This window comes from Pongo abelii, chromosome 3 (assembly GCF_028885655.2).
Source record: "Pongo abelii isolate AG06213 chromosome 3, NHGRI_mPonAbe1-v2.0_pri, whole genome shotgun sequence".
Taxonomy (NCBI): domain Eukaryota; kingdom Metazoa; phylum Chordata; class Mammalia; order Primates; family Hominidae; genus Pongo; species Pongo abelii.
This window is the reverse complement of record NC_071988.2, coordinates 135071064-135083354: the sequence shown is the minus strand read 5'-3', so window position 1 is coordinate 135083354 and position 12291 is coordinate 135071064. Positions and strand designations below refer to the sequence as shown.

The window sequence follows — 12291 nt, the reverse complement described above, 5'->3', positions numbered from 1 at the left end:
TAACCAGCACGACAAAGGTCTGGAATAATTTAAGCCCTTGGATCAGAAATTGTTAACTCTGATTTAAGACATTAAAAACAAGTTTAAATATTTTCCAATACAGTTGCCAATTTTTAATTAAGTCAATGGTTCTGCTATTCAGTTAATAAATGTATAATAACATAGCCATAGAAGTGTAAAGTTTTACTTGCTGTTCATCTAGGGGATGTACTAGGGGTTTTGTTATGGTCTTAGTTTATACTTTTTATTTTACTATGGTACAGCTGCTTTACGGACACATAATAGGTGGTATGAAAGTGTAATTTTATTGAAAAGTATAATAATTACTATCTTGGTAAACGGTAATATTTATTAAACATTCAATTAATGGAGTGGCAAACTTTACTGAACGAGTAGAAATCCACAATTTTCAATAAATTTGCTTTAAGACATGAAGAAGCTTCTGTGGTTCATTATTATTTAGTATTTTACATTGAATTTGGAAAGCATTTTTAATTTGTAAGCTACAATAAAATAAAACAGATGCAAAATGCAACTAATCATAACTTGGTTGTATTTGTATTTAATGTACATTAAATTGTATGTATTTGTATTCTTCCATATCTATGCATATTTTAGGCATCAGAATATTTTTTCTATCTTCTCCAACTACACATAGGCTAATTGGGGTTGTTTGGGGAAAGCCATGCTAATGTGTTATCAACCACAGGTGCAGCTGTGCTAGTTGAAACAAAACAATACCTGGGTCATGTCACAGATTTTCATTTTAGTAATATATTCACCTCTTCTAGCTCAGCTAGTTATTCAGTTTAATACATAAAAATATTTATTTTAGAATAAATCCATAATTCTAGAATATAAGCACCCCCCACTCCCCCACTGCTCCCCCCTCCTCCCCTGGCAACACACACACACAGGTTGAGCAGTGAGCAGGGAAATGTGGATAAATCTACGCAGGGCTTGTTTCCATGCTCTGTTAATACCTACCTGGGCATGGTGCTAGTGAAAGCAATTCAAATAAAGAAATAATGCAAAGGAAAAAATGGTCACTGAGAAAAGGTAACTTATATTGAATTGCCTAAGCAAAATTAAAAATAAAAGAAGACCATGAAAATGAGATGCTGCCTGTCACTCTATTTTGGAAACGGTGAATACATCTAGTGATCTAGAAATGCAAGTGGAGACCTGGAGAACACAGTATGTCTTGTTTGTTTGTTTCATGTCCCCTGACCTTATGTGCTGAAAAGTATTGAATTTAAGCAGGAGCATTCAAGCCATCCATCCTGTTTTATAGAAAGTATTATTCTAAATTCTTCCTCAATCTAAGTACTCTGAAAGAAGAAAAACAGATCAAATCAAGTACTTATTCTTAATAAGGGAGACCACGCAAAAAATAGAAGCTTTATGGTTGACAATAATAAGACTGTTCATAGATTATCATCAATTTGTGCAATGCCATCAACATTACACTTTATTCAAATTTGAAATCTTTTAGGAATCTCAGAGTATAAGGTCCAAATCTACCAATGTATCAAGACAGCTTATGGAACTCCAGAGGGGCTCCTCCTTCTGGGAGCCCCTTTATCTGAGTTATTGAAGCCAAGGACTCAATTTAATCTCCTTCCCCTTCCTCACCTAACTCATGAAATTCATCATGAAATCTGACTAGTTTTGCCTCCTACACATGTCTCAAAAAACTCTCAAATTTTTTATTTCTGAAATTCTCTCCATGACTATCACCAAGGTTAGAGTGCTAGTCCTCTCATGACACCTGCAGTTAATACACGAACAATTGCTTCTCAGAGTGGCTGCAATCTCCAGGTTTAGCCCTTTGAAACTCTCCTTTAAAATTCATCCTCTTTCTCACTGGCAGAAGGATCCACCTGCTATGCAAATATAATTCCTGTCCTCCACACTTACACTCCAGCAACACTGCATTCCCCTCTTTCTCATACACCCTGCGAGCCTTTGCTCAAGACCTTGTTAAGGCTTCAAATGCCCTCCCCACTTTTCCTCACCATTGTTACTCATTATTTGGTCTCAGTTTGGTTTCATCTGCTCCAGGAAGCTAGAGCCTCAGGGCTTCAGTGGCACTCTATGTGTACCACTAGCTTATGCCCTCTCCCATCCCAGGAAAAAGCCCAAGAAAAGTTTGTTTTTGCTAATTATTCACTTAGACTTTAAGGTATTTATTTCTTAGACTCTATGCTGGATATTCATAAAATAGCTTACAATAGTGCCAACTTTAAAACTATAAACCTGAGATTATTGATTAGCAGAATACATTACACTACGTGGACAAACTTACTTTTTTTTTTTTTTGTCTCAAGAGACAGTGTCTTGCTATGTTGCCCAGGCTGGACTTGAATTCTGGGGCTCAAGTGATCCTCCAACTCAGCCTCCCAAGTAGCTGAGACTATAGGTACGTGCCACTGCACCCAGCTATGACATCCATATTCATGGCCTAACTTATCAGGCATACTTTGGATGAGGAACCACAGAATGTCATTACCTAACTTGCATAAAAAAATAACAAGTGCCAGTTGTGCTAGTTAATAATAACAAAAAGGAGCACTGATCATAGATCTCAGAATATTATATAAACCTCCCAGATTTGTCTATTAATGCTGGGCTCCCTCAGATTTTGGTCTGATTGTTTCTTGTATCCAGGCTCTCGTGGGATTCTGTTCAGATTCTTTTTCATGAAAAAGTCAGTTCCAGGCAGTTCTGTTCTGAATGTATGTCTTTTTAATTCAGCCTCACAACATACTTTGTTCACAGAAATTATGTTACTAACAAAAAAGTGGGGGCAGAAGAGTATTCAAAGTGTCTGTGATGCCGCTCAGTAAGAATGTCTATAAGGCAAAATTGTCCTTTTAATTTGAGGAAAAAGTGGCCAGTGATGAAAAATGCCACATTTAAATGATGAGAGCTCTTATTTAAGATGGTTTTGCTTCTTACTAGTTGTTTGATTTTACCAAGTTATTTGATCTCTCTAGGCCTCAGTCTTCTGTTCTTTAAAATGGGCATATCTTAAAGTTGTTAGACAATGGAAAAACATAACATGCTAACTGCTGAGATTAATAAGGTACCTATTAAATGCTCAATAATTGCATCTACATTTTTATCATCATCATAAAAAATATGTTGCAGATACTTCTGGCTGACATCAATTACAAGTTTTATGAGATACCTGTCAGATCGTCCTCCCTCCAAGCTGTATCGCAGGTAATTCATACCATCCAGGAACTGACTGCTGGGTAGTGAGTCATCACCCAGTTCTTTTAGGTCCTCAGGCCTAAGGTATTCTCCCCCATCACCAGTCATTGTGTCATCACCTTGAAACAATCAGAGGAAGAAGCAGGATTATTCGTTGAATGTAATATCAACTACAACATATGGTCATGATTGTGAAATGCATCAACATCATTACCTTGACTTTGATGAAACTGCACTGCACACTAGAACACAGAACACCAGCAAACAACTATACAGTGCTAAAACTTAGAGAAGCAACATTTGATTCATTTTCTTAGTACTTACCAAGAAGAAGTAATCACTTGAATTTTAATTCTTTTAATATTAAGTTTCGATATCCCTTGTTTACTTCTAGGAGAAAAAACTTCTAAGATGAATTCTAATTATAGATTTATCAAAACATAGGCATAGTCTGCTTTAGGATTAAGCCTACATTACTTTCAGAAAAAAATATGAGTTTTATTAACATTTCAGGAGACTACATCTATTCTTATTCATGAAAAGGTGAAGGGGATGGTTTAATACAGACTCTGTCACATAATACCAGTACAGTGCAAGCTGCATATTATGGATCCCTTGCAAAAAGCCAAAAAGATTATTTAAAAACCAAAAGTTGGCTGGCTGCAGTGGCTCACGCCTGTAATCCCAACCCTTTGGGAGGCTGAGGCAGGTGGATCACCTGAGGTCAGGAGTTCGAGACCAGCCTGACCAATATGGTGAAACCCCGTCTCTACTAAAAATACAAAAATTAGCTGGGCATGGTGGCACGTGCCTGTAGTCCCAGCTATTTGAGAGGCTGAGGCAGGAGAATTGCTTGAACCCAGGAGGTGAAGGTTGCAGTGAGCTGAGATTGCACCACTGCACTCCAGCCTGGGTGACAGAGTGAGACTCATCTCAAAAAAAAGAAAAGTCTGCTTATGTACTCTTTCTTTCCCCCAGTCTTCTACCCCACCCCTACTCCCCAAAATTCCAGCACCAAATTCTGAATACTACTCAGGTTGAGCATCCTGTCCCTCCTCAGAGTCTGTTTGCTTTTGCATTTCATCTTGCTTCTCCTAATTTGCCAGTTCTCACCGCTGTCTCTCAGCAGCCAAGATGGTCAGAGGGAGTAAATACAACTCAAAATAAGCTTTAACTTCTTGGTTCTTAAAAATCCACAAAACTCCCTAATAAAATGGGGCCTACATTTCAAATTTTCTTATTTCTCCCATTTATCTTTCCCTCTTGTTACACCTTGGTAGGATGAGGAAGGTTTATAAGGGTGAAGAAAGAAAAGGTGAGAAAGGTAAAGATAAAAGAAGAGAGTCTGGCTGGAATGACTCTACATCTGAAGGAGCAAGACACAGCGTTTGATCAGGTAGAACATGCAAATCAACTAAAGGAACCCAGCCTTCCTCTCTCGTGTGAATAGAATCTTATTATAAGATAGAAAGACATTTGAAGAGTATATTTTTAATCAAATATATCAACATTTTGTGACTCCGGTGACAAGACAAAAATTTAAAATCTCTGATTGGCCAGGTACAGTGGTTCACACCTGTAATCCCAGCACTTTGGGAGGCTGAGGCAGGAGGATTGCTTGAGCTCAGAAGTTTGAAACCAGCCTGGGCAACACCTAGACCTCATCTCTACTAAAAATTTTTAAAAATTAGCAGGTCATGGTGTCATGCGCCTGTATTCCCAGCTACTTGGGAGGCTGAAGTGGGAGAATCGCTTGAGCCCAGGAAGTCAAGGCTACAGTGAGCCATGATCGCACCACTGCACTACAGCCTGGGCAACAGAGTGAGACCCTGTCTCAAACAAACAAACAAACAAACAAACAAACAAACCACCTCTGATTACACTGAGTTCATGAGTGAATGTCCTTTACATTCTCCCTTATTTTGTGCATTTTGATGGTTTTGTTATGATGCTATCTGCCTAAGGCAGCTGCTAGGTTCAGTGCTACTTAAAGTGAATTTTTAGCATTTTCATATACACGTATGGTGGCCCTAGGTATATAGTCAATGTCTTGATTATGTCTCAGAGAGAAATGACCCAAAGAAGCAAAGTCCCTAAATGCTGAAAGCAGTGTCTAAATCCTATCCCAGTGTTGGCATTAGCTGGAAAGCCACCTCTCTGGGGACTAATCTTGTCAGTGCTATATAAAACTTCTCTCGAACACAGTTAGTTGTATATAAATCATGCTATTCAGTAATACATACCAGCAGTGAAAGATGGAAAGTGAATGCAAGTAGAAATTAACAGAATGTGAAAAATCACTTTGAAAAAAATTACCCAGGTTGGTCTATAACTCGAAAATTCTGCATACAAATCAAAGCTTTAAATGTATTTAATGAGCTTCTGAAATAACAGTCATATTCTTGCTTCCCTTGGTGGGTGAGAAGATTTCTGCTAGTGTGAAGCTGGCCCATCCCTGCCTCCAAAGCCTCATCCCCTCCCATCTTCCTAGATACCTTGTCTGCTAGGCCCTTCATCTTCAACCTTCTCTCCTCTGTTACAGATCCTATGGAGGTCTTTCCCCTTCCATGGATAAAATATCCATATTTCTGCCACCTCTGAAATATGGTAGCTTCTTTCCCAAACTCTTAGACTTTCTTTATTTCACACTCTGACTCCTGTTTGTTAACAATCAAATTTATCAAGCAGATGCTTGCTAATTTCAGCTAATTTAATCAGTGGCTGAAAAGTGATTTCTTCTTTGTAAAACTATTCTCCTTAATTTCTCTGACACAAATCTCTCCTGGTCTTCCCCCTATATTTTTGAGCCTTTCTTCCCTGTCTCTACTTCTCTTAAATGTTGATATTTTCCATCTGCCCTTTCTTCTTATTTCACATATTATCACATGGACTTAGCGGTTCACTAACAATACACAGATCTGTATTGGTCCCAGACCTCTCTCGTGTATTTTGTATCTATATTTCAATTGCCTTCTGGACTTCACCTAAATTTTCTATAAGCATCTCAGATTTAGCATGTCCACAGCAGAACTCATCTTCTTTACCCCTCCCCTTGTCAATGTGCTTCTCTTTGAAAATTCCCTACATGAGCAAATAGCACAACTACTTCCTTGCCCAAGCCAAGGAGGGAGAAAAGATGATTTAAAATAATATCCAGATTAAAAGCTTTAGCTCTTATTTGTTTGAATAGAGTGCCATTAGACTTGGAAAGAATTTTGTACAACTCAGACAGCTTTAAGAGAATCATTATATACTTTCTTTTTTTCAACTTACTTATTCAATGTGAAAACAAAACAAAACCAAAAGCAACCTTTAGTTTTTACATTATAGAACAAACCTAAAATGAATTTCTTTATTATTTCCTATACTTGGAATAACTTCCTTCCGATTGTTACCCATTTACTCACTTAATAGAATGATGATTCCCAGGTTTATGACTTGGCTTTTTCTTGTTGTTTTATTGTCCAATGTTTCCAAACAATTTTGTGAAAACTGTTTTCTACTAACTGTAAAGCATCAGTGTACTGCAGGCTTTTTATGTATAATTGATGTTTTGATACCCAGAAAACACAAGATTCCTCAGTGATAATGAGTGGTATATTTAACCCCTGTAGGACACAGGTGACAATAGCATGGGAATAACTTAAAGTGGAACAGCAGCTGGGCGCAGTGGCTCATGCCTGTAATCCCAACACTTTGGGAGGCCAAGCCAGGTGGATTGCCAGAGGTCAGGAGTTCGAGAGCAGCCTGGCCAAAATGGTGAAAACCAGTCTCTACTAAAAATATAAAAATTAGCATGGTGGCATACACCTGTAGTCACAGCTACTCAGGGGGCTAAAGGCAGGAGAACCCAGGAGATGCAGGTTGCAGTGAGCTAAGATCACACCACTGCACTCCAGCCTGGGCAACAGAGTGAGACTCTGTCTCAAAAAAAAAAAAAAAAAAAAAAAAAGTGGAATGGCTCCCCTTCGTGACAACCCCTCACGGTGCTGACAAGGAGATTCTCTGAAACGTTACGGAACCCACTCCCACTCAAGCAAGTATTATTCCTGCTGAGACATGGAAAAAGGGCTAAAACCTGAGATGAAGAGCCCCACTAAGTGTTAAGTGCTCACAACAGAAGCGAGTGTTTCAAAGGAGAAGGCGCCTCTATATTTCATCCCAACATTCAGCCAGTCTGGAGTTCTCTTGACTACTAGTACACGTCATTCCAGAGTACTAGCAGAGATATATGCACAAGCCACCCACTCATGAATCCATGAGAATAAGGCATACATGAGTCACATTTCTATGGGCATTTTGGCAGATGCCAAAATCTCTGAGCCCCACCTCATCATTCATGGCTAGGAAGCCGAGTCAGTGAAGACAGGGATCAACTCACGATCCTACGAAGACTTAGACGCTTACCTTCACATCTTTGGTTAAATCTGGATGCTATAATTCTCTTAGACTGAATTCCCATTTCTGTCTTTTCCTTGCATTTCACTGCCATATTCCTCCATAAGGATGTTATTTATATCATGGCTGTGCTATTACAATAGTTTTCATACTAGGTTTTGATTCCACACCCACCACTTAATAGCTGCATGCTATTGAACAAACTACTTAATGTCTCTAGGCCTCGTTCTCCAAAAATAAGTCTTTCCTTAACTGAAAAAATATATATATATATGTGGAATGATATCCACAGCCTGTGTCACAGGGATGGTATAAGGATTAAATGAAACATGTACCTAGCATTATAGAGATTTAGTAAACGCTTTCTCTTTTCTTAGATTTCTGCTTCCTTCCAGGTTCTTCTCAATAAACTTCTTCTATGTACCACTGCTGGTTAAATCTTTGTAAAAACAGTTTTAAATGTTTTTATCATTAATTGAAATCTTTAAGGTATCGTGTTTCCCAGACTTCTCAGTTAAGAATTCAAACAGTCCACAACTGAGCCTGGTATGTTTTTAAGCATCAGCAGACCGAATGACTGGAGGATTCTGCCACTCTGTGTCTCTCTCTTGTACCTTCCTATCTCAAGACTTTCCCATACTGTTCCTTATCTAATCCCTAAAATCTATGCGCCCTGTTATTAATCTCTCATCTCTTAGCATGTTCATGAGACTGTGTTAGGTATATCTAGCTCCTGATCTCCCCAAGTGGATATGAAAAACTGACAACATAGTGCCTTACATTATACTTCTTTTAATATATACATTATTTCTCCATATAGGCTTCCTAAAGGCGTGCCTCATGCTCACCTTTGATTCCACTGTGGCATCAGTTACAGAGCTTTCCACACAATAACATTATATTCATTATTTGTTAATTGGATTGATGAGTGGATATTGCAGATTACTTTAATATGTATACAGCAAGTTAGCCTGATAGGATATCTCAATGTAAGGACATCTCAATGTAAAGTCTTACCTTATGATTTTATTCTTGAAGAACCTAAAGGAACATCCTTAATATTTCTCCTTAAAAGCTATTAGTATTAAACATAGTGCCATTCTTAATGGCAAGAGTTTGAATACTCTTTTTGGGTATCGATACACTATTACTACTAATAAAACAATAGACTGTAGAGAAAACAGGGATTAGCTAACAATTTTCAAATACATGCGGCTGCATTGTGTCCATGTGGATGATAGCAGGTTTCATAAAAACATATTAACCTCACAAAACATTAAAGAGTTGGCATTGGCAATGTCAACCAGCCAATTTCCTTCACACTAATTCTTTCCACGAAAAAGTTACTTATCAATACTCAAATAGATCCTTTACATGAAAATTATTCAACTTGAATTTTCTTCTGGGAAAGAAATATTATTAAGTTTTAGCTATTTCTAAAAATGGACTTCTCTTACCACAAAAGATAATCTTGGTCATTCACCAATATTCTTCACAAACCAAGAGTTCTTATCACCAGTAATATTTAATATATAACATTTTTAATAATGAAAGTACAGAATGTTATAACTTATCTAATTTAATGCAATAGGCAGATCTGAGAGGCTATTTTTTATAAATTTCTTTTATAAACTCAATATTAAATACTTTAAATATATTAACTAATGGAATTCTCCAGCAATTATTTTGTAAATAAAGGGCTATTTTTAAATTAAATAATCACTATTCAATTTATCTGATTTATAAATTTAAATTTTCATGTAATAGAGTTGCTTAAAGTGGTACCACGTGTACCTTGGAAACTTCTTACTAGATAAAATATCTTACATTGTTCATTTTTCCTTATATGCCAAATTCACCCTAAATAATTTTTAAATGTTACTTTATTTCTATTCTTAGCTATATTAAAAATCACATCACTATTAATATATTTTTAATCACACCTAAAATATATCATCAACCAAGGGGGTGATATATTTTGAATGAATATATCTTGAATATATATATGCTTGAATGAATATATGCTTGAAATATATCTTGAATGAATATATGCTTGAAATGCATTCATTTCAAGCGGTCTTAGTTATTATCATGTTCATGCTAGCTCAATGTCAACTAACCAAAGAATTACTTTTCTCTAAATTTATATTCTAAGAAAAGATACTAGTTGTGGAAAAATATTTATATAATGTTCATTAGATTATATAATTATGTTAGCAGTTCTCAATAATAGTTGCAAAATCATTAACAGTACAAACAATTCGTGACTTTAGGCTTCTAAGTTAATAAAATCCACACACTCAAATGCACACATATACAATTCCACTCATATTACACATGCTATTTCAAAAGAAACAGATTAGTATTAGGCACACAGATTTAAGCAAGTTGTTCTATCTAGTTAAGAAAAATCAAAAGCAAAGAAAAGCTTTCACTCCAAAAATATCCTCTAAGGGTACCTGAATCACTAAGTGCCTCCCCATCAATAAAGTGGTCACCAAACTGTTTAAGAGCTGTTCAACATACAAGTAAAGATAATAAAGATGATCCCACAAAACAAAATATGATATGCATATAGGAATGCTAAGAACTAGTTGGCAAGTATTCAGATAGAACACAAAATTATACTAAATATTTGGAACTGCTGGCCTTGGGAATACCTTTGAATTTACTCAAAATAATACATTGATCCAACATTTGTTCATTCTTGTCATAAATTTTTATAAAAGCTGAGAAAACTCAATACCTATTACCAATAGGTGATTCAATAAGTTGGTTCTAAATAAGGACATCTCAATGTAAAGTCTGATCTTACGATTTTATCTTGAAGAACCTAAAGAAACATCTTTAATATTTCTCTGTAAAAGCAATGAGTATTAAACCTAGTGCCATTCTTAATAGCAATAATTTTTCAAACATACATTTTCATGTACCTATATGGTGGTAATTTTTCAATCATGTTCATTGGACCAATAGCTGCACTATTGAAACTTGGTTGTGTGATTTTTTTTCTTTCTTTTTTCTATCTTCTCATAAAGAAATGCTTGCACATTTTATATGCTGCTTTCATGATTTTTAGTATCACATTTTTTTATCCAAGTGGAATATTACATGGAAGTTCAAAATACAAAATGAAGAAAAGTCAGCTACTCTAGTTGAAGTAGAGATAGGGAGCCGGACACCCTCCAGCTGGCCCATCTCCAGCTCTGGCCCAATGTCACACACCCACTCCAGGCAGTCCCCACTGCTCCTTTTTGGAAAGCAGGCTTCCCAGGACTTAGGAAGCCATTGCCTGAGATCATTTTTCATCCACTCTAAAATTATAGGGGGGACATTTTCTGACTTAAATAATACATTCTTCTATGGAATTTGTACTACTTCCTGCTGTACTATTTTTAAACCTTCTATAAGGCTCTTTTCCTCTGGGCTTAAAATATATTCTGTACATATGAACCAACCAGAATACAGAGATTTCTCAATTGAAGAACATTCATTGATGGAGTATACTTTAAAATCTTTACTTAAAGGCATTTGAATAAAAAAAGATTTTTTAACATAATTCAAACATATTTTAATAACAATTGTGTTATTATATAGCTACTTTAACACATGGCCAGTTTCCAGTTTTTCCCCTTTTCCAGTCATATTATTTAATCCCATTAATTATAATGCTAGAAAAAGAAATAATACCAGAAAAAAATACACTAATCAGAACTGCCCCCTGGCCCCTGCTGCCATGGCAAAAGTAAATGTATTGAAACAAAGGTGAAAAAGTGACTTTAAATGTTAAGATTCTGTCATCCACATAACCAGCTTGGTCTCTGAAAAAAAGGGCGATTTGCCCTTGTGTGAGAACATGACAGGTGTCACAGAAGATTGAATAGAAGTCTTACCCTCTTCATCAGAAACATCAAGAACCTCAGTCATCGTCTCAGGAACATTTAGTTTGTGTTTTTCTGTAATAGTCTGGAAAAACAAAAATCATTAATGTTCAAGTTGAAACCAAAAGTAAACAAAAGATGAAAAGCATCACATAGGAGGCCACACTCAACAGCAGCAGCAAGCCATCGAGCCATGACTACGGCATCTTTCCCACGTGTATATTTTGGAAATTTGCTTTCATGAAAACTCATTTGTTCTTTTTGAAGATAAATGATCATTTATGCCAGAGAAGTTGTACAAGAGACAGTTCATTATTTTGAGTTCTCATTTGAAAAATAAATTCTTTAGCAATGGTATTATTAATAATAATTAGTTGTACTGAGAAAGCAGATTGATATTTTCAAAGCTTCCCTAAAATGAACTAAGCGACGTTTCCAGAAAAGCTTTAAAAAGAAGCAATGAACATATGCAATGTATTAAAAGCAAAGCCATTAGAAAAGAAGCTGTAAATAATGTGAAAGATATAAACTATTTGGGCAGAAAATATGACACATCTCTTCTGGGATCAGAGGATCAAATCATCTCTTTAATATTTCACTGGGCTACGGTTCTGGTTTGTTGCTTATTTGCCTTATGCAATAGCTCTCCAAGGTTGTCAATCCACTGCCTTTCATTCCTCATGTACAGTGTAAGGTTAAGAGACAAGGATCTGAGTCTAGTTGCCTGGGTTCAAATTCTAACTTCATCACTTATCACCTATAAGGCCTTAGCAAGTCCCCTAACCTATCTGTG

The 12291-nt window shown here is 36.3% G+C and overlaps 1 protein-coding gene across 41 annotated transcripts in view; it reads right to left on the bottom strand.

Annotated features, from left to right (window-relative positions):
• ANK2 (ankyrin 2) overlaps positions 1–12291 on the bottom strand; it is a 683465-nt gene that overhangs the window by 68726 nt on the left and 602448 nt on the right. For all 41 annotated transcript variants that reach the window (XM_054554375.2, XM_063723590.1, XM_063723596.1 and 38 more), the window contains 2 exons: positions 11511–11583; positions 3194–3338 (listed from right to left, as the gene is read on the bottom strand). In XM_054554375.2, coding sequence (XP_054410350.1) covers positions 3194–3338; positions 11511–11583 — 218 coding nt within the window. The remainder of the gene's footprint in view (positions 1–3193; positions 3339–11510; positions 11584–12291) is intronic.